The sequence below is a fragment of the Corvus hawaiiensis genome, chromosome 4, assembly GCF_020740725.1.
Source record: "Corvus hawaiiensis isolate bCorHaw1 chromosome 4, bCorHaw1.pri.cur, whole genome shotgun sequence".
In the NCBI taxonomy this organism is placed as follows: domain Eukaryota; kingdom Metazoa; phylum Chordata; class Aves; order Passeriformes; family Corvidae; genus Corvus; species Corvus hawaiiensis.
Window position 1 is genome coordinate 38,993,429 of NC_063216.1, and position 24,207 is coordinate 39,017,635.

At 36.9% G+C, this 24,207-nt stretch overlaps 1 protein-coding gene across 1 annotated transcript in view; it reads right to left on the bottom strand.

Annotated features, from left to right (window-relative positions):
- Positions 1-24,207, bottom strand: part of TMTC2 (transmembrane O-mannosyltransferase targeting cadherins 2) — a 242,273-nt gene that overhangs the window by 36,264 nt on the left and 181,802 nt on the right. The window contains exons 8-9 of the mRNA XM_048301536.1: positions 21,876-21,997; positions 8,167-8,248 (exon numbers count right to left, since the gene is read on the bottom strand). Coding sequence (XP_048157493.1) covers positions 8,167-8,248; positions 21,876-21,997 — 204 coding nt within the window. The remainder of the gene's footprint in view (positions 1-8,166; positions 8,249-21,875; positions 21,998-24,207) is intronic.

Genomic DNA, 24,207 nt, shown 5'->3' on the forward strand with positions numbered 1-24,207 from the left:
GAGGAGAGACCTTGTCTGCAAGTTGATTTCCAAAGTATTTCAGGTGATGAATCAATGTTGCAAGATGCAAAGTCAACAGACATGACCTAATGTAACTGTTTCCTTTAGGAGTTTCAAAACAGATTCCCTGGCTGTGAAGGAGCAGTTCCCAGAGCAAGGGAATGTTTGCTTAAATATCCTGCTTTTCCAGGCCTGTGTAGCCAATTTTTTGCTGAATGTGGAGGATTTGATAGGAGAAACAAAGGCAATTATTCCATGCAAATGACATACACAGAAATACTAAGTAAGCCAGTGGGTGCTGAATGGTCAATATATGGGCTGGCTTGAAAAAGACTTTTTTTTTATTAGCTTTTTTCTTTGTCTGAAACACTTACCTGTTGCAGTTGTGCTAAATATACCACTGGATGTCATCCAGAGCATGATCACAGATAAGAGAGAAAAAATTAACTAGCAAACCTTTGGGACTTGATGACTAAACTTGTGACTACATCTGGATCACTGAAAGCTCTCACCAAACCAAAAGATTAATGATGAAAATATATACTACAGAGGACCTCATGATTTACAAATATTGAGGAAGATTCTGGACTCTATATCATCTCCCAGACACCTGGTGATGTATAAGGTTTGGAAACGTGAAATTTGGATGAAAAAGAACTATCCAGTTGCACTTTTGTAGCAGCTTCATGCTATCTCTACAAAAATCCTCATGAGATAGTACTCATAGGTCAAAACATATGACCATTAGCAAAGAAGCCTCCAGCATTGTTCGTGCCACAAAGCCTCCAGCATTGTTCATGTACATTTTTCAGTCCCTAGAAACACTACATTTTGACAATATGGAAGAAGCACAAAGGCACATTTCTAACCCTGTCTCTGATCAGCAATATGTATATCACATCTCTTGAGCAGTCCAGTATATTGTGCTGAGGAAGCAGGGTCCACTACGTATTTGAGATGTCAGAATGATTAGATTTAAGGCTAAACCCAAGGGAAGAGCCAGAAGCATGGAAACTCCACAGCATTTCAGGTCAGTGACCTAGCTTGTTTGGAAATACTCCACTGCATTCCACTTTAGTGATTGGTTCTAAAGGGAGTTTGGAAAAAATAGTTATTATAGTGGTCTGTAATAATCTTCTTTTAATGTTGTGTGATAAAAGTAACCTAGAGAGTCACAAAAAGGACTTAAAATTGGTAGATTGTTCTGAATAGCTCAGCATCTGGTACAATTTTTGTCTTCATGTTTGGAAGTAAGATATACTGTTGGTTAGTAGTAGCTGAAGATTTTCTTAAAGTTATTAGAGAGAGTTTGGGGAGCAGAAAGGTCAGAAGCTTAATGAAGTCTTTCTGCAAGGCAGTTACATCTTCCTGTTTCAAGTCTAGAAATCCTGGCTTCTTGGAATTATGTTCATTGATATTGTAGGAGCAGGTATAAGCCATAGACCAAAGTCAGGACCCTGATTTAATGGCACTGTATGTTCAAGACAGAGAGAACCTTTCTTCAAAGAGCACATATGTTCTGTGAACATGTATTATTTGAGTATCATAAACTTGTTTCATTGGCAGAAAGGTTCATGAGTACATACTGGACTTAGTGATGGACATACTATATCTGGTTCACTTTGACCTCACCTCATCAAGGGATTTAATTTCTCAATGCAAAATCACCATGGAGTATCTGGGCTTCCCAATGTAGCAGATCCATGCACTTTTATTTATCATTTGGTATATACTGCATTTAGCTAGCCTATCAGCCAGAAATGGGATAATTCATTCACTGGAATTATGGCTTGTGAAGTTTTATTCATTTCATTGACAAAAGTGAACACTGACCTACCTATGAACTAGGGTGACTTTTCTACCATCAACATAAAACTCTGCTACAGAAATTAATAAGATTTCATGAGCAGGTCATGGTTGATGTTTCTCTTATAAATACAACATCGATACTCTGTTTTTCATTAGTGCACTGTTTTCTTCATAGGAGCTTTTCCTTAAATATGTGGGGAAAAAAATACATCTTTCCTAGGCTGTTCTTCAGTCAATGAAGAGAAAAACCACAAAGCTCTAGCACTGAGAACAATGAGACTACATGAAAGTATTATAAATATAGCACACAGAATAATTTAGATTGGAAAAGACCTTCATGATCATTAAGTCCAATCTTTGACTGACCACCACCATACTCATTAAACCATAGTACTGAGTGCCATGATTACTCTGTTCTTGAACATCTCCAGGGATGGTGACTCCACAGCCTCTCTGAGCAGCCTGTTCCAATGCTTAACCACCCCTTTCAGTGAGGAAATTCTTCCTGATGTCCAACCTGAACCTCCCAGGCTCAGCTTGAGGCCACTTCCTTTTGTCCTGTCGCTGGTTGCCTGGGAGAAGAGGCTGACCCCCAGCTGGCTACAGCCTCTTTTCAGGTAGTTGGAGAGAGGTCTCTCCCAAACCTCCTTTTCTCCAGGCTGAACAACCCCAGCTCCCTCAGCCACTCCTCGTAGGACTTGTGTTCCAGACCCTTCCCCAGCTCCACTGCCTTTCTCTGGGCATTCTCCAGCACCTCAGCATCTTTCTTGTAGTGAAGGGCCCAGAACCAGACACAGGATTTGAGGTGCAGCTTCACCAGTGCCCAGCATAGGGGGAAAGTCACTGCCCTGGTCCTGCTGGCCACACTATTGCTGATACAGGCCAGGATGCCACTGGCCTTCTTGGTCACCCGGGCACACGCTGGCTCATGTTCAGCTGCTGACAACCAGCACCCCCAGGTGCTTTTCCTCTGCGCAGCTTTCCAGCCACTCTGCCCCCAGCCTGTAGCATTTCATGAGGTTGTTGTGACTGAAGTTCAGGATGTGGCACTTCACCATACTGAACCTCAGTCTAAGCAGAAACATCTAAGAAAAAAATGAATTCACACCTGTAAATAGATAAAAATTCTCACACTCACTAACACATGTAAGCCTAAGACTTGAAGACCAAAAAAAATGGTGCTAGAAAATTCACTGCTATCATATTTCAATGAAATATACTTTGATCCTTAAACCGTAGCAATTCCAACCCATTTTCAGGCTGTGACATATGAGTCATCTTTGGAAGTAAGACACAAAAAAAGTGCTCATAAACTTAGGTAAAAATTTAGGCATCGAAAAGGGCTAAGAGCCATTTGCAGAAACAGTGATTAGATAGACTAGGATGAAATTGAAAAACAATAAAAACAGCAGTAAAGAAATTAAATTTGCTTAAAAAGAAACAGATAATGTAAGAAAATCTGTAAAAATAACTCCTAAATTACCACAAATTCAAAAGTGAAAGACAATGTAAAAACAAAAGTATGTTTGGGAACATGTTAATCTGTTCTTTGTTCAATGAAGATATAGCTAATACATTTCAGTTTTATGTAATCTGAAGGTTTCTTTTTGTTTTACATCTCTAACTGGGAATGCACTTAAAAAGGCAGATGATCAATGTGAACTGCCAAATTAAGTGAATGCATAATTAATATAATGAGAATAATCCATTTTTATAATGAAAAAGGAATCTTTAAACAATTTAGAGTTATTAGAAAACATACATTATTCAAAGGAAACTATTTTAAAAGGAGGTCTCAACATCTATTAATAAAACAGAGTTAATTTGAACATCCTGTTGTATTCTAGACTTTTATATTCCAATTAAGCCATTACAAATATAAGGGAGAAGGGACCTCTACACTGGAAACCTCACTCCTTTTTCCCCTCTCTTTTATTCCCCACTCCATTTTCATCATGTTGGAGAGAGGCCACTGCATGCACTTTAAGAGGCATAGTGGCAAAACCTATTTTTAGCAAACAAGTAAAATGAAGTCTGCTTTAGTGGTTTTTTGGAGGTTTGTTTGGGTTTTTTTGTGTGTGGTTTTTACAGTTTTTGTTGTGTTGGGGTTTTTTTTGTTGTTGCTGTTTGCTTGGTTGGTTTTTATTTTTTTTTTTTTTTTTTTTTAAACAGCAGATTATAAATAAAATAAGACATTTCTGGAGGTAAAATCTTTACACAACAAATATCACTATAGATTTATGGTGGGGTTTTTTTTAAGGAAAGCTAGTACAGAAAGCTTTCAACAGTTTCTAACTCCTCAATTACACTGCATGCTACTTACAGAATAATTTTTTTTTCCCAAAAAGATGAGTACACGAGTATGCCACTGTTTGAAATTCACCTCATCTCTGTGCACTGACAAATTTTATTCATAATCTTTCTTCAACTTCTCCTGAGACAGGCTCAGTGCAGACAGAAATAGAGAGCTTTACATCTTTTGTGAATGGTCAATACTATATCCAAACCTACATAGTTCCTGAGCCATAAGGGCACTTGTCTGACCTGACTGAATGTTCCTATGTTGGGCACGTTTGGTAACAAATTTGATGTACTGACTCTTTAGATGTCACTACATTCTTAAAATATTTAGAAGACAGTTCCTTTTAACTTGTTTAGTTCATAGATACCTCTTTGTGGTTTCTAAGACTGACACTTAGATTCATCCCATTCATTTCATTGAGGCAAGCAGCTCAGAAAGAATCAATGGTCAACGGAGACCACTTCAATTATGTAATTATGTCATCAATCTGTTGATGACAGACATTACCAAGATCTTGCAGGATTCAAAATGGCCTACTTGAGTTAAATGATCTAAGTAGAGTGGGACGCATTGACTGCCAATATCTTGAGTAGATATATTGAGTAGTGGGAAAGTCAGTTTGAAGAAAACTTTCCCAGAGAAACAAAATGGAAATTCAAAAATAAATAAATGTTAAGTTTGACCTCTTTTAGTCAAAAGTGTTCATTTTAGGCAGTCTTTAAAAAATGTGTATTAAAAATATCCAGTTAAAAGCATCAAACTTTGCAGAAGCATTCAAACTCAGTATCCAAAATAATTTCCTCCAGTGTTTTAGTTCAAAAACATATATATAGTGCAAAAAAAAAAAAAAAGGTGCTTCTGCCCTCTTTCCTCTCTTGCTTTCTCTTCTTCCTGATTCACCAGAATTTTCTTTCATCTGTGAGGTGTTTTTGGTAGTGTACTGTATACTTGAGCAGTTTGCACCAGATCACTCATCAACACTCATGTATTTGTAAGACAATGGTTTTGCACCAAGTTCAGATGTTCAGAAAACTGGCATGTGAGAGGTAGAAAGGAAAGAAGGGCAAAAGAAACATGGTCAGGTGAGCAGCTGCCTGAATTTCCCTCTGAGAGGGAACTGCCATCCTCTTTGGTCACTAGAGTAAAAGCCACTTCCCCTTATGTCCAATGAAGTGGCATCATGTCAGCAGTCTACAGGGATTTGTATCTCTTCAGCTTTTCCACTATTTCTCCCTTCAGACATCTTCAGGCATAATGAGTCTGGGAAACACTGCTTCAAACTTAAATCCCCTTAAATCCAAAGGCAGCCAAGTACCTATAGAAAACTAATTATAATGCCAGCTTGAGCAGAGAAACATGTTGTGGTGGTACTTTTCAAGGAGCAACTGTGAAACTGTTCCCCTTCCTCCAAATTTTCATGTGATTAAATAAGCTGCCTCCTGCACTAAGTTATACCTAAAAACATCTTTGGCTTATGGCTTGAATTAAAGCACATTATAATACAAACACAAGCCTCTTAAAAGATACAGTATATTGACATTTTTTCTCATAGCTTCAAAAAAAGTCCAGAAGGTTAGAAGTCAAAAAGAACATCTGCACAACCTGGAAACAAAATTTTAAGTGTATGCAATCCATGTGCACTTGGAAGAAAATCTTCAGTCCATTTATTCCTGCTACTCCATCAACACCCTGTCATGTCCCAACTGACCACTCTTTTCATTTGGCTGTTTTGTGAGGTATTTTTTTTAGGACTGATGCCAACTACTTTATTCTCTCTTCCAACATCTTCATGCTGAGAAAAAAAGTAATCTCTAAGATTTACATGAAAAATACGGATGTAGTTCCCTATAATTAAACTCTTGGCATATAGGATGTAGAATGTACCTGTGACAAGGTGCTGGAACAAATTAATGAGATGGAGAGGCAAAGCTTAAAGTGTTCACTAGAGATTCCAATGGATTATTTGTAATGCCCCTGGTAACACACAGTACACAGTCCTCATTAATTCAAGAAATAGGTGGAAAGGAGAAGAGAAATAAAGATAGGAAGAAAATAAAGGAAAAAGAGAAATAAAGAAAAAGCAAGGGTAATTTATTTCAAATTTTATAAAGTCCTGTGCCCAAAGCAAGAAGGATTTGAGATCAGCTGTACTACACAGACACAAGAGCCAAGCAGAAGTAGACCATATCTTTCTCATAGCTACTTTGATATAAACATAGAATAACATCACTGAATCGGTGAGATGATCAGAGTTAAACAAATAAAAGGTTTCACATACATTCAGAAGAGCTCTCTGGGTATAATGCTCCAAGAAAGAGACCGAGTGACTGTTAAAGAGAACCTTCTTGTGTCTATTGCCCTTCAGTATCCCTTCTTTCTATGCTGTTATTCCAAACACTGACTAAATTTTGCCCTTCACTCCTAACCTGCTGAGTAGAACCTCACTTATGTTGCAATTATGACCTCTGCACAATGACAGAAACCACTTTTTGAACCTGGGACACAAAAAAGGAAAAGTTCACCAATGTTTTTAAGGAAAACCTTAATGAGGAAATAACACACCACTTTAATATTGTAATCTGGTAATGAAGAAGTCAATATATCAGACATGAATGATGATTTGACTAACCATGCATTTTGTTTATAGGGTACTTGAAAATGAGACAGAGGGGATATTGCAGGAAAGGACAAGCAAGCTGATGAATAATGAGAGAAAAAGAAGACAATTCTAGACCTGTAATAAAATACACTATATTAACATCATTTGCTGAGATGGACTGTCGAGACCAACCATTGAATCTATATGCAAAGATTTCCAAATAACTAAGGACAGATTTTTTAATAGCAAAGGCTGAAAGGGGCTTGAGTAGGATTTCAAGAAACAATCAGCTCTAACTTTTCCTCACTGTCTTGAGATATACACAATACTTACATCCAATTGAAATAATGGGGCTTATATGCACAAATATCCCTATCATCTTTACCTGTACAGGCATAACTAGAAGACAAGGCCATGAACTGCAATGTTTCATAATGTAAAATAATGCAACACTGGGCTACATTAATTTAAATGCAGTGACATGTTCTAAGTCCAAAGATTGATTCTGGGAATCTAACATACAGAATTTCATACTCCATATGACCAAACAGAAATACAACATGTGAGAAATTCAGACAAAGATATCACAGAGTAAAACCATTGTTATTATGTGAGATTAATTTTCCCTTTTGCCTACTCATTTTTATTTATTTTATCAGTTAGAATCAGAGGAGAAAATTAAAATAATACCCAAAGATATATATATTGTGGTTTGTGGTTCTCTATCTTCTTCCTAAACTAAGATTAAACTTATTACTTTCTATATGTTCCAACTGGCACAACACAGCTTGTATTTTAAGATTTGTCCATTATCAGCTTTAAATTACAGTAAGAATTAGTCCATAAAGATAAATCATTTTGGTTCCTTGAGATTAAACACATCTGGAAATATTTTTTGCACATCTAGCAAAAACAATCCAAAGTTACAAAGATACCTTCAAATTAACTGTGTGCTTTATGCACGTACATGGCTTAGAAGGAAAGATACAGCCAACTTGTCAAAACCTTTTGTAATACTTAGCTGTTTCAAGCCAAGAAGGTGCTGGGAAGGAGGAAGATGTAAGGCCTGTAAGACACTTCAGTATATAGAACCCACGCACACTAAAGTGAAACTTCTGGTTGCCCACCCACCAGCAATCAGTGAAGTCAGGCCAAAACTGTTAACATTAATATTCCAGGCCATGAAACTTTGACATACGGCAATAGTCACCTTTGTTCTTTCCCAGAGAGACAGCAATACTGAAATTCCTCTCATAGGAGGAAAGCTATGCAAAATATGAAATCCTTCTCCCTCTAAAATGATTGAAAAATTGAAATGAAGTAATATATGGTAGATTAGTTTCTTTCCTTTTAAAGAAGATATTTTGCCAGTAGAACTTTTCAAACCTTTAATCACTTGGAGAGATTAACAGCAAACCTGGAATATGTGTGGAAATCCTATCTATCTGAAACGTACCATAATGCATGTAGCAGTTTCCTTTGGTAGGATCCAGCTGAATAGCCTTCATGAAGTACTTCTCTGCCTCACTCTTGCGTCCCTAAAAAAAAAAGGGGGGAAATTATTTTAACAGTGTGTCACCCTGGAGCAATCATGTATAGCTAAAATCTCCAAATTCCAGGCACTGGAGAAAAACAACTACTATTATCACTAGACTTTAACCTAAATAAATACGAATGTTTAAGTGCTATAGTAAGTTTTGTGGTCAGCTACTTTATGGAGCAGATCTCCAGACTGAGGAAGAAATGTATCCAACATCATCAATATCCAAGAAGTAAGGAAGGGGTAGAAACATTGCAAAAAGTATTATACAGGGCTTTTGGGTGAACATTAGCTCCATGCTACTCTTCTGGACAAGCATTACACTTACCCAAGCTAAAATCAGAAAGGAAACTAGGACAGAGCTTTAGTGATGCTCTTAAAAAAAAAGTGGGTGGGGGGGATGGGGAAACTAAAGCATGCTGTGGTTTTATGAAATCACAGAATCCTAGAAGTTCTCATGTTGGAAGGGACCCATAAAGATCATTCACTCCCACACTCCCTGCTCCTCACAGGACTACCTAAAACCATGTGACTAAGCGTTTCCCAGATACTTCTTGAGCTCTGATAGGCTGGGTACTGTAACCATTTCCCTGCAGAGTGTGGTCCAGTGACCAGTCACCTCCACAGTGAAAAACCTTTTCCTAATATCCATTCTGAACTTCCCCTCATGCAGATCCGTTTCTTTTCCTCGTATCCTAAATAACACTATATACACAGGCAAAGGTAAAGTTACCACAAATGAAAGTACATAAATACAAAATATTTTAGGGTTTAATGTGGAAAGTAAAAAAAAATATGTATTTCTGATTTTAATGTGAGAAGTAAGATTTTATCAGAAATCAATTCTGACAACCATAAAACAACTGTAATAGAAATGGAAATTTTTAAAGACAATGGTCAATGGAATGACAAAATGGTCATGGGACAAAAACACCCAAAACCAACAAAACCAAAGCATAACAGAAATTATGGTAAAAAGAATAGACATTTTCTAAGACAGAAATTTCCTTATCACTGGAATCACCAACCACTATAGTTGCATTATGGTCTAGAAGTGCCAGAGCAGATCCATTAGTGGTGATTATTCTTAAGAAAACTGTGATATTGGATCAGCCTTGTCTGACACTCAAACACAAATCAACATCGCATATTCAGTAAGACACCTGCGACTTGTTTATCCCTACCCCATGAATTAGCTGCTGTGGTTTGTGCTATAAAATAGGCAGCCTGCAGGATAAAGAACAGTAAAGCTTAACCCCTGTGGAAGAAAGGCATTGTGGTCTGCACCTCTCAAGTTGCCTTGAGTGTTATTTCACAGATACAGCCACATAGGCTTTCTCAAGTTTTGTGGTCTGGAAACAGAAATGGCAGACATCCTGCACTATCCCACAAGTTAACATTGGAATAACAACGAGGTCTGTTCATGATTACAGCTGCTTTAGATTCTCAGTATTTCCCTCAGGGGTCTTAGAGACAATAAAATAGAGTGAAGGAAGTTGTGCAGCACACCAAGAACTATATGAAGACCAGGTTCCACCAAAACCAATACAGAGGCCATATTTCAAGAGATCATCCTGGCAGAGATACAAGCAGGCTTAACATTTACAATATTCCAGTTTCACAAAATGAATGTTCATTGCAGGTAAGAATTTAGCCTTATTATTTAGTAAGCTTCCTTTGGTAAACCCATATTCCTTAAAGTCAAATCCACATGGCACAAGGTTCCCCTCAACCCAATGGTGCAACTACATGATAGAGTACACTACCTTATACTGCAGTGGCTCATCCCTGCTTTATAAAAAAACCCAAACAACAAAACAACAAACCCACAAACAAAAAGCCCCAAACAAATAACCATATAACACATAGCCCAGACCGATTTTTCCTCTTCTACTAGTGCAGTAAAAACACACACACACACATATATATATATTAAACACAATTTTTTTTTTAATAGCATATAACTATAGTTAAGAACAAAAAGTGATGAAGAAAATCATCATAAATTAAAACAATTGGCAGGGGAAGGTGATAATCAAACACTCAGTTTTGCACATTTAAGTCCAAGGCTGGCAATTTTGGTCTGGCAAAAGTTACAGTGGCTTATCTATATTCAGTATCTCTTCAAAATGAGAGGCACTAAGCATATGTACCATTAATACTGGCAGAATGAACATATACAGATTTTGCGTAATTGCCTTTTTTAACAGACTAACATAATTAGTTTTAGCTTGCACTCTGTGTCTGTTTCTAGAACATAAAAGGACAGCTCATTGCATACAGTCACAAAATTGTAGCTTCTACCTACAGAACTATAAGGCCACAGACATTTGTCAAACATGATTAATTTTTATTTACTGGAATCACCAAAAATATATGACTGCTCTACTCTTTTTGGCACTTTCCAAATGGCATAGTGCACTCAAGTTCAGGCTAGTCAGGAGACCTACAATACACAGTGATGACAGGTGCCAGCATAAATAACATCAAAGGAACAGTGCTATTTACAGGCTCAAGTGGTCATTTCACAGAAAAAGGGGAGAAAAATCTTTAATTATATCAACCAAGACATAAAGTTATCTGATCAAAAATTATTAACAAAGCTCTATTTGCTCATGTTGCCCATCATTTTCATTTATCCATGTTTGTCAAAAATTATTAAAAAACAAAGAATAAAAGTGTTTCCTTGCAGACTGGCATTGTGAGGAACCTTGCATCACACCAGCTAAAACGTCCTCTTTAATGCAGTCTACTGCTAAAATGTCAATATCTCAGCACAGATTTAATACACGTTATTTTTTGTGTCAGATTATGTAAAATCCTACCACTTGACAGAATCAGACTATTTCACAATTAAAACTTAGTATTTATCAACTGTTTTTTCAACTATCCAATATACACCTTAACTACCCAACAAAATGCACATGCTGTGTAGTTAACTTGACAGTAATCTTGTCATTGTCCCTTTCCCACTGTACGTTCTGTGTTAAATAATGATGGTGTATGGGAATAAAATTACAACTTTTAAAGAAAATCCAAATAATTGTTTAAACAGCTGAAAAACACTGATTTGGGGCAGGAAGGCATTTGGTGTGCATGCTCACTGTTATGTGTATTGACCCATAGAAATGCAGGCATTGAGAGCCACTGGAAACCTCCCAATTTCTAGCAGCAGGGTTTGCAGTCATATATGCACAACGACATGCTCTGGCACTTTTACAAAGCAAAAAACTCTAAGTTTACAACTGCATGATAGCAGACTTACTTGAAGGATAAAGAAGTTATTGACAAATTTTAATGAAAATACTTGACAGCTCTGAGGATTAATAATGGGATACAAAATACCTTTCCCCTGTTGGTCACCAGTTTACATTCAGTCCAGGTCAGTAGCTAATGAAAAGGTGCTATATGACAGCTACCGGTCTGCTCAGGACAAATGAGTGGGTGGTCTCAGCCCAAGCCCTAATGGAGATCCTCTGCACAGACACACTGGCATATTTATGGCTTCTCAGTGCAGAGACTAATGAGACAGAATCACAAAACAATCAATGTCAATCTCCTTGCTGAGGAAAAGAACATGATGAAGACACTTCAATAATTGATCTGGAAGTCTGGGTGATATTTGCCTTACTGGATCAGGACCTAAAGAATATAATGAGGACAAACTTTCTGGAGTTTTCCACTAATAAAGAAAACATCAATCCTTCTCTCCCCTGTCTGATGCCCAAATAAAGATGAATTGCTCCTCATTACGATCTTCCAGCAAAACCAACGAATTTAAAAGGGGAAAAAAAAGTTTAAAAAGTGCAGGTAAGTAACACAGGGCTCTTATATCCTAACACACAAGTTGTCCTGGCTTTCAGAAATACCTCACTCACCACAAATCATGCAGACTTCAAATCAGAATGGCTGTGTGCTTGCAGTTTTGGAAGACAAACAGTTGTTTAAATATTATTTCAGGAGCTTGATTTTTAAGACCTGTTCTTTGCAGTTGACTGCAAGAGGTTTTTTGTTTTGTTGGTTGCTTCTTCCCTAGAGACCGGAACAATGTATCTGTGCTTGATAATACGGTCAGACATACAGCTTCTTGGGCTTTCCTACAAATGACTGTTATGATCACCAGAACAAACGAAAGAGAGCCAGCTAAGGGCAGTTGATACATTAGCAGGAGACTGTATTTATCCTTAAAATATTAAAAAGCTGAGGACAAAACCAGCATTTCGATATCCACCCCTATTTTTTTTCCTCGCTTTTCTGGTAAACTGTGCCAAATTCATGTTGAGGCAGCTGTTGTACTTCAGGCTGCTGGAAGCCCAGGGACCCTGCAATGGTAGTAAAACTGGAAAAGACTAATACAGCTGAGCAGCTCTGAATAACCCTCCTGTGGAAACTATGATGACACAGTGGCAACCAGTAAGGTGGTTCAACAAATTAGGTGGTCTCTGCAATTTGAAGCCACTTTATATGACATAAATATTCATCATTCTTCAAAACTTATGAGGGTTTCACCAGTAGGACACAGACTTCATTCTTCAATACAGTTTTACCAACTTTAACTGGTAATAATGTGATTGCATAAAGAACTTAATTTATGCCACAAATGCAGTTGACTGTCACTCTCCACATCTGTTATTTTTTTTTTGGCAAACATTCACATTTTTAATAAAACAAATTGAATTATGAAAAGATTTATTAATGGAAGTTTGATTAAAATGTGCACACTGAATATAGAAAAACAAGCATTATGTTACATGTTTTCTTCTTCCTCTCTAGAATATTTTAAAGTCACAGACTATTCATTGATAGTAAAAATGTTTGAACTGAAGCTGTGCTTCATGTTCAGTTTCCATGTTTCTTCAAGTTATTACAGACCTGCATATCTGTTTCACAACCAGTTCCTTTTCCCTTACAAAAGTTGTGAGGCCAAACACAACTTAAATGGTGTGATACTGAGTAAATGAGTAATAAATTCTTCACAAGCTTTTACTTAGCTGGACTAAGGAAACAGGAACTATAGAGTTGTATCTTACAATGATGTCATTGACACGGGCAAGCTCCCCACCCCTGCGATAAATATTAGTAGTTCAAAACCAACTTTAATATCTAGTACTTACTAGCTAAAGGGAGTCTTCTTTTTCCTTCATTTTGCTGTTATTTCTACCACTCTTCCCTCTTCACTATGAATCACAATAGAATTATCTTGTACCATAATTTGTATGTGAAATGCTAGCCCAAATGAAATATACAGGACTTGGATTATTAACATCAAAGGCCTGAAATTTATCTCAGTTTCTATGCTTCCTGTGCTTAAGGAGATAAATCCTGCCGTCTCATCTCATCTTTATTAAAATAAAATAAAAACAACCGAACATGGCAGAGAAGCCATCTCAGCAAATGGAAGCATGAACTGGATTACTCTGGAGGAAATTACACTACAAATCTTTATCTACCAATTTGCAATAATTCACCATATACTAAACTTTACTTCATAATAAATGTGAGGCAACTTTCTCATTATTGTCCAGTGCGACACATCCACATAACTTTGTCACTGAGGTCATGACTGACATTCTCCTTCCCAGTCACTTCACTGGACCAGGGTCCTCACATGCACAGTCCAGTACATTGCATACTACTTGCATAACCCAGTACATAACCCAGTTGCTTTTTGAAAAAAAGCCTTGTTAGAAGCAATAAAACACAAGCTCTTGTTTTAGTTTAATCCTCTATTTGCATCTTAAGTGATTAACTTCCATCTTAATGTATCACATTAGTCCTCCTTCAAACACATGAAGATTTTTGTTGAGTAAAAATCCATCTATCCATCTACTAGCTTCACTGAGATTCTACTGAAATGTGATTCTACTATGAGCCAAGGTTAATTGGGAGAGCAGTAACATAAACTGTGTTCTTGAGTCTACATCTACAGTGATAATTACAGGCATGATAACCACAGAGCTGAGACTGGAGCAGTGTCCGTTGACTTTGGTGGGAATCTACTGGAGATTAAGCATTTTTGAATGTGACACCACTGCATATAAACTGGCACACAGACTTGGAAATTTAAAGCACAGCTCACAACTTTACTGGCTTGGGACATGATTGAAAGACTATTAACATGGTATTGTCTTCAAGTATTATATATCAAATTAATCAATAATATGTTAAAGCTACTTGACATCCATTTTCTTGGTTTATGTGTCTCCTATCACCAAAACCATTCTTGTTCTACTGAAGCATTCAAAACAATATAGAAAAAAAATTTAGGCATAGGGTTTTTTTCCTCTTGGAGGTTTTTTTTTTGGTTTTTCTATTGTGATGGGGGTTTTTTGTTTGGTGGGGTTTTTTTTATGAGGTATCTATTTTTTAGTCTTTCTTTTGGGGTAACTTAAAGTCTAGAAGGAATTTACCTCATTACGTCACTGTTGGAACCAAGAAATATTATGTTAAGTCTTAAGTAAACTTTTAAAGAACAGATTACATTCTATACCTTGTGATTTATTTACTGTCTAGATCCCTATTGAAATGTTCACTTTGGTCATTAAGCTTTGACCATTTTGTATCAAAAGTATGCAGTGAAATGTGAAGTAAATTTCCAGGTAAGTCCCTTTCTTTTCTGTTCAGTCTTAAACCGCATTTTATATTTTCTGATACAGAAGTGTATTAGTATCTACTCATATTTCACTTGTCAGTCAGTAGAATATAAATTCAGTATTTTCACATGCTGTTTTCACTGAATCCTATGAATTTCTTCTAAGCTAAATTTGGCCTATTTTTCCACAATTACTGACAAAATTACTACACATAGAGTAATTATGGCAGCTATATTCAGCCATGTAATAAAACAAAAAAGATGTCTCTTTTGGTGGCTTAGAACTAGATGATCTTTAAGGTCACTTCCAAACCCAAAGCAGTCTGTGATTCTTTCATGAAAGCAATTCATCCTGTGTCAGTGATGTTCTCTATAACAAGCTTTAAATTTATGTTGAGTAAAGTGAGAAGTTTAGGGCTCCCCCTTTCCTGTCTACAGGAAGTTAGAAACACAATACCGAAGATGAGATCCCTAAAGGAGGTTAGTGAGGGGTTATGTGCCTAAATACCTGTTCCAGAGTCATTTATGAACTAGACAGATTTGTCATATTTAAATGAAAAAACTCTGTTTTACAATTAATTCTATTACAACTGGCATGCAGCCAAGCACATGTCCTAAGGGGACTGAAAGTATATCTATGGATGCAATACTTCTGGCACACAGCCAGCCTCTGAAGAAATACAAGCTCAATAGATGTCAGCTATTGAAATTTCTGTAGTTCGGAAATCCTGTCATTCAGATTGGAGGTGCTAAAGCTGCAGATACACGAGGTAACCACACCTTAAAAAAATAGGGCTCACACTTCTGAAGTCAATAAACCTGATTTTCCACATTGAAGAGGGAAACCCCGTCCTTCCAACCCCTACAAGTGAATTGCTTGTAAGCTGGAAACAAAAATGGAAACAACTCACATTTTGCAAACTCAGAACTAAATACAAACTTTATGCTTGGATCAGTTTTAACCCTCAAGATATTTCAAGTGGCAAGAAAGCTCATAGTGTCTGCACCAGGCTCCAAAGACAAACTGAATACAAGACAGAAAAGCAGCAGTGGCTATTGCTTGGCTTAACTTGATTTCTCAGGGCATTCTCATGGATTCAATGTCATTTTTATATTGTCATGATGTGACTTTAACTGAAATATACTATTTTCATTAAAAAAAAAAAGAAATCTTCCTAGAAGCAGTACTAACAGCCAAAGGATATAGTTTCCCAAAACAAAGTACCTAACAGCTTTGCTGATCTAATTAAATTGACCTGTTCAGAAAATGCCTTTTCACTAATTAAAGATTCCTCTATGTGTAGGCATTTATCATTCCCCTAAGTATAACTAAAAATATTTTTGTTTGCTTTAAAGGAGTGTATTAGTAAAAGAAGAAACTGCTCTAGAAAATCATGCCTAGATTTAACATAGAGAATTTCAATTGCTGTGTCTTAAACATAATCACGATTCTTTTGACATCATGACTGTTCTCCCTCATTCCTGCTTCCTTCCAATTTGTGTAAATCTAGAGAGACAGAAGAAAAAAGTAGCAATCAACCAGTGACATGAAAGATGACAATATGACAGATTTTTCCAACAGAAATGCAAATTTCCTTTCTGTGCTGAAACACCAGCAGCAAGTAATTACAGAAATAGTAAATATTGAGTTAGTCTATTCATTGTACACCATTCTCCTCTTCCCCTGCTGTCCCATTCTCTTCTGTTCTTCCGATCTTCCATCTATTTCTATGTTGTCATTTATTTCTATTTATTTTGAGATGACAGTCAAGGACTACACCAGTTACTGAATATAGTAGGGTATTTGATAGCAGCACTATGAGTAATTTCAGAACTAACCAAAAATGGCAGGATACCTCTCTGGCCCTCTGTTTGTCAGAAACATAAGCAACAAACAACTGCAGGCAAAAATATGGTCACTCACTGAGGAGCAATTATTTCAAAACTTAAGGAAAGTATTAAACTTCAATATTGATACTTGAATGTCACAATCCTGTAACTTTACATTAATCCAAAACACTGCCTGTTTCTATCATGTCTATGACTGCTTTTTCCCAGTCCCCTTTTGAAGACAACATTCTAAAATAAAATACTTTATATAATAGGGAATCTTTTGGGATGATTATTGCTGAATTTAAGAGTTTGGAGCTCCAGCACAGAAATTTTACAAGGCAAAGTAAATTTTTCTTACAGCACTTTGGGTGATTTTCCAAGCCAGTAAAAAATAGGAGATTAACAGCACTGCATGGTGCCATGTAAAATGCAAGAAAACACTGTGCAATTTTTTCCAGAGAAATATAGCAAAGCCTGTAATTCCCAGATGCAACACACTAAATGTTACAATATGAGGCTGTCCCTAAGTACATTAGCAATTACAGCCACTACTGCAAACTATGCAGGGTGGCTTATGGGCTCAAGTTCACTCAAAACAGATAAAACAAAACTTCAAAACATTTATTGATAATTGAAATAAAGCTTCTCAGACTAGCATGCTACTGTAAGAACCAACCACTGAGTGATGGCAGAGAGACCAGCCATCAGGAAGGAGGGTTTCTTAGTCTTCTCTTTAGGACTACTAAAGTGAGAGGAGGAAAAAAAAATTAAAAGCCTTACTTGTAAATTATTTTTTTAGCATGACAGCCAATGCCTTCTCTTCTAGAAGGTCTGCTCATATAATGGAAAATGAATTAGAGTACATGCTCAAGGCATCACCTGGCACTATCATTTTTGACAGACTCATTTTTATCCTAAAGCTGGGAGCCTTGCAATTTTAAAGCCTTTTAAAAAATTATGCTTTTCTTTGTGATATAGAAATAAATTAGGTAAGCAAGGATGAGGCTCATATGCTGCAGTATGAAGCTACCAGAAGATTGGCTGTGTCAACTAACATGTCACATTGACAAATAAATTCCTCAAGTAATTTAAGCAGCTTAACAAGTTAAAGGTATGAAAAGCACATAATGCTAAAGCACTACAGTTCTAAACAGCTACATGTCCTTTCAAAAAAATAAAAAAAGCACAAACCTAAGCCCCAGACAACTGGCTATTTTCCAATTATTCTACTAACTGAACTACTAATCATGATTTTCAACCACTATATTATGCTGTCTTAACACATTTTCAAGAAAATTGTAGCTTAGTGAGCTGTAATTCTTAGATATAAACATATAACATGAACTAATATAGGAGTTAGGAAATTCTTGTGACTTACAATATTAGGTAACAAGACTGTAAATTCATTAGCTATTCTTCTGGAGCTCTTAAGCTGGTCTGGTTTTTCCTGCATATAGAGCAGCATGCCCAAGTCCATCTGGCATCACTTGTATCTTTTCCAACATAAATGATTCTCTGATTCTATGTGATGCTGCATTCAGTAAGCATTAATACTGGCAACAGACTTGAGAAGGCAGAAAAACTGGGATTAAAATTAAGCCACTTCATTGGAATTAAAGTAAGGAAGTAAAACATAGCTGAATTTGTGAACTTTACAGGTCTAACTTTACTGCTAGGGGGTTTCATACTAGAATTGCTTTTGGCTGGAATTTAGGAACTTGTCAGGAAATTACCTCCTCTCCTCCCTTACACCCCCAATTTCACTGACAGAAAAATTTCCTATCTATATTAGCACCCTTCATTTCATCAGCCATCTCACATTTCTCTCCTAGAAAAGAGACATAGAGAAGTGTTATCAACAGTTTTGTCCCCGTATCTATAATCAGAAACAGGTTTGTAAAAAGTTCAAAGGTTTGGTTCCAACAGAAAAGGGTAAAGAAGCCTTCTAACACACCTCTTCTCTAACATCCAAAAACTAACTGAAGTAGGCTTTTCTCTCTCCTAAATTTACAGGTTGTGAGAAAATTATCATTAACCCAGGTAGCAAAGTGTAACAGAATAATAAATCACAGTGGTAACTCAAGTTGGAATTGGGCTGAAGTAACTAAGCCAAAGGGAGCACCTCTAATTCAAATCCCAAGGAAGTTTATGAAGACTTCCAGGAAGCATGTCAGTTACAGCAATCATATCTTTGTGACAGGAACTAATACCAGGACAGTTCAGTATGCCAGAAACTAGACAAAATTAATTTTGTGAATCACTGAGCAGACAGTAGCCTGCAAAACAGATTAAGTGACCAACATGGAGACAAAACCCCCGTATTTTACTGCCAAATCTCTTCATCCATTTTCCTGTTGAATATTTTTTCAGACCTGCAGCTCAAAGAACTAATTGGAATAAATGCCAATTTTCAATAGATCAAAGATAAAGGAACTTTATTTTTCATTAATGGAGTAACCATCAGAAAAATATTGTGCCATCTCTAAATACTTTGTCATCATAACGTTCTTGCTGTATGTTTATGAAATCCTACAAGTCAACAGGACATCAGCACCATCCTTTCAGCTTATACTGCTGTCAGTATAACGGACATCAACCCTATCTGCACATATTGCCATGAATTTGAGAAGCAACAGTAATAAAGAGAAAAGCGTCAAGAGATAATAAAAAACAAATGTGATGAGAATAGACTACAATTATGGCACAGACCAAGTATAGGAACGTAAGTGTGTGTTGAGAAAGGAAATAAGGATTTATTGCCTATCACAGTGCAGTATTCAGTGTTCAAAGCTGTATACAGCTCTTCTTGCATGAGACACATTCTTCCACAAACACAGCTCAGATGCTCAAGGTGGAATCCACCCCACACATATCTTCCATTTATATCCCCAGAGAAAAGTAAACAGTTCAATTCTACCATAAGGGCTCATGAACATTTTTCATTGCTTCCTTCTAAAAGTTGGGATAGTAACACTAAAGTTTAACGCTATACCTGCCCTTTCATAATGAAGGGAAAAATTAAAAAAAAAAAAAAATTAGTGGCTCACAATGTTGTACACTTCTGGGACTTGGGGATTTTGCTGTTTTGAAGAAAACTGTGAGACCTTGTTTCTCAGAACCACTGTAAGACTTCCCCTAGCAGACCTCATATGTCACACACTCAGCAGTTGAAAAAATTAACCAGAAGAGTACAGAGGAGTACTGGGGTAGGGGGGGTGTGTGCATAATAAAAAAATAAATTAAAAAAAAAAAAAAATTTTGGATTTTATTAAGAAAACTCTTTACTTCCTGTCCTGGCTCTGGACAGGGTTAACTTCTGCAGTGGCCAAAAGGGGGCATGGCCAGGACCCAGAGGTTATTCCATACCACCTCCCCATCCAGGAAAGGGGGAAGGGGGGTCACTTGTGGAGCGTGGTGGTACAGTCAGGTATTGCTGGGGGTTTCTGTGTTGTGAGCATTCCCATGTGAACTGTTCGTCACTCTCGTACACTTCATTATTAATATTGTTGCTCTTACTATTTGTTTTCTTATTTTATTACTGTTTGCAGGTAATTGTTCTTATTTCAGCCCATGATCTTTACCTTTTGTGCCCCCAATTCTCTCCAGCCTGCTGCAGCAGGAGGGAGAGGGAGTAGTGAGAGAGCAGCATGTGGTTTGGAGTGTTACAGTGGGAACACTAAATTGGGAAACACCATTCCTAAACCACAACACTTTCCACAGCAATTCCAATAAATTAGCACTTTTGTGTCAAAGATCTGCTAAGAAGAAACCAGTAACACTGACTTGCTCCTATTATTCTTAGGTGCAAGATATAAAGATATCTGCTAGAAAAGCAAGGCAAATAAGGAAATTCTCCTGTACAACCTACTTGCAGTTCTATTCCAGAAGAAGGTAACCAGTAGGCGCATATATTTGCCAATATCCTAGCAATTTTAACAGTAACTGGAAACTGTTCAAAAAAAAAAAGCCTTTCCAGGATGTGGAACTGACAGGCAGTGGGGATATAACACTACCATCCTGACTTCCATCACAAGCTAAAGCCTTCCCTTCCAGGTAGCTTTTAATCAAACGTTGCATTTAACATTACACAGTAACACTCACCAATTTTTAAGTATTTCAAACTATGTTGTCACCTGTTACTCACACAGAAAACTTTTGTTGTAATTCCTTCCCCTTTTCCAAATTCAGATACTTTTAGCAATAATAGATCTGAAATTTATTATGAGCTGTTGTTTTCCACTGGATATCTCCCCTGTGTAAAAAGACATTTTTTGCTTGAAGACTGGACAGCAAAATCAAGGCCATAGAAAAAGCTTATCACTAGGTAAAAAGCTGAAGAACTTTAAGTTGAGGAATATTTAGACTGAGGCATAAGGACTGAAGAGCCATACAGAGGCATATCAGTAGAGCACAGAAAGCAGTTATGAACCCACTACAACGAACAATGAAAGCAAATGTAGAATGGATGAAAATGAAAGAGGATATTAGTCAGAAAAATGTGAACGAGAAACAGAAAACAAATGAAAGGCTGTTTTAAAACAGAATTATTTTAATAAAATATAAATCCATTTTCATCTTCAAAATGTGTTAAAATCAAGGAGGGACTGGCACTTTACTAAAACTATCATGAGGCTAGTTTAGCTGGAGCTGCAAGCACATCTACAGTCAAAAGTTAAGTAAATTTTACAGAAATAAAGAAGCCCAACTCTTCTGATTTTTTAGAACTAGCTCTTAGTAATTGAGTAGTTCCTTTCACATGCTTAAAGAGATACTCCTAAAGAAGTGCAAATTTAATGCATGAGATTTTTTTCACAAAGTACAGGTGACACCCAGCCATAGGCTGCTTCAACAGCCCTGAGTCAAACACTGAATATCTTACTGAATTAATTCCATTACTTGTCATCCAAAGTACTTATAATAAAGGCTTTATTAACCAGAGAACTCCTTACTGTGCATTACAAAGTTCATGTACCATTATAACTGTTTTCTTCCAGCACAGAGTTGGCACTACTTCAAGAATAGATGCAATGTCTCACAAAAAGAAACCCCAATGCTGTCAAAGTCCTTAATTAAACTGAATGACTGAAATAATGTGACAAATAAGGCAGTAAGCAATTTTCAGGCCAAAGCCTTCCCATCCATTTACCTAACCTACTCAAAGGGCCTGGGACCACTTCCCAGGAGGTGCTGATAAACTCACCGTCAGAGCCAGCAGTTTTCCGTAGGTGAGATGGGCTGGGATGTGGTCGCTCTTGGATCGCAGTGACTCCACATACCAGTGCTCTGCTTCAGGCAGCCGGCTCATTCTCATATAGGCTTCTCCTGCAGGGTCAAACAAACGCTAGTGAGAATGCCCAAAATTCCTCAAGGCTTTCATAATTTATTATCTCATCATTTTCTATGTTTTAAATGTGCACAGATCTTGAAATAGGTGAAGTTATTTGAACACTTGCAATCATACGCACACAAAAAATTCTTGGAGACATCTGAGTGAGGAGATTAAGTTAAGGCCTTATTAGGGCTGAAATAGCGTAGTTGAGATGAAAACTATCTTTGGAACAGAATTGCCAGAGAGAGCTCCAGTTGCTAGGTTTTAGTCAAAAGTCTCCAAGTAACAGAAATTTTACCTCACCTACTTTAGAAAAGCTACTTCTTTTCCATTACTCTACATTGCAAAGCATGGAATAGCAGCAAGAACATGGAAATTTTGCATTTAATAGTAATAACTCAAGAACCTAAATTTTGTTCTAAAAATTAGGGAAGTTTAAGAAAAAAGTCCTGAAAGTATATTAGAGGGAGGGACAAGACAATAAAAAAACTAATCTCTGAATGTAGTTATATTAGGTCATCTGCCACAATTTGTTCAAATTATAACATAGCATCCATTATTTTAAAATTGCTAGTCTTAAGAAGTCACGTACAAAATGACCAAAACTGGACATTTTTCAAAGTGAAATACTTTATTATGAGAGGCTAAGGCAGGCAGTGTTGAAGAACAATAGATGATGAACGGGATGTCAGAAAGCCTGCTATATTATGTTTTTATGTATATTATATATTAGTGTTATACAGATAATTGTTGTCATGAAGTTTCTGAGAAAGAGTTTAGCATACACAGCAAGAGTCTCTTTCTTCAAGAAGCAAACACATTTCTCAAAGGTTGGAAACAAACAATATGAAACAAGTATGTAATGTTGAAGAATAACAGCTTTCAGATGAATACTCTGCACTTACACAGCTCTTTCACAAGGGCTCTGGATATAAACGTGCCCTCGCCTAAGTCAATGATGGTCTGAAAATTCCTATTGAAGATTCAAGATTTCATCATCGCTGCAGCTGATCCGTTTCTAATAAATGACTAAGTATCTTCCAAAAATTATTAAGTCACAGTTTATCAAATGCTACTACTGGAGGATCAAGAGACTACAGCTGACCCAAGTAAAGATCAGCTAAAGCTGTCTCCAGGTGAGTCACAGCCTCCAGTTCTGCATTACATGGAAATTAATAACTGTGAAGGCATCAGGGACACAGAGGGACCAAAGTTCTTTATTCAAGATTGAAGCCAACTACCACACCCCTAAAACCTGAAGAGAAAGTTTCTAAAAGAGGAAAAATAAGGAACTCATACCATGGGAGCTACTTTATCTCTTTATCTTGAATATTTACAGAGGCTAAGGAAGATTTTCTTTATGAAAGAAAATTGGACAAGGCCAGGTCAGATTTTTCTTTTTCTGTCTTTGTCACCAGAGGAGAAGGATTCCAGGCAAAATATGGCACATAAGTTTTGATTTTTGGGCGTTAGGGTATGGTGCATGCAAAATGACCAAACTTCAGCCCACAGATAAAATGAGCATGACGTGGAGTCAGAAGTCATGCTGAGTCAAGGCTAAGGGAAGCCAACACGATTGTTATCAACAGACTTTTTTCCAAACAGGTCTGCTGTACTTAGAGGCTTGCACCCCTGTTTGGAAAACAGTCTATTTGTTTTAAATCAAAGATCTACATAGCATTCTGTACTCATGCACTGATCTTGGATATCCAATTACATACATTGAAGCACTCAAGTAACTGCTACTGTTTAAGCCCAAACTAAAAGAACAGTTCCCTCAAAAAAGCCTAGGCTAAATTAAAAACCAAATCCAAACAGGTAAGAAACCCCAAAAGAGCATGAACATGAAATTCAGTAACCACAACACTGCATGCGATTTTTTCACTATGTCAGCACTCACAAATCAGTGACATAACATTACACCTTATCTGCACAAAGCACTCATGAAATGTTGAAAGGATGGAAGAAGCCAGAAGTCAAGCTATATGCTCCCCTCAACTCCTCCCCCTTGCTGCATGCTTTATGGCAGAATGTTTAATTATTTGATTGCATACTATTTTTCCCACAGGCTCCTGCTTCATTAGTGTACAGGAAATGAGGGATCCATATTATCCTTCTCTTGTCTTCAAGTGAAAAATTCCACCCCAACCTGTTACAGCTTGGCAAAGTTTCAAGCAATTAACAACAAGAAGCTTTAAGAAGT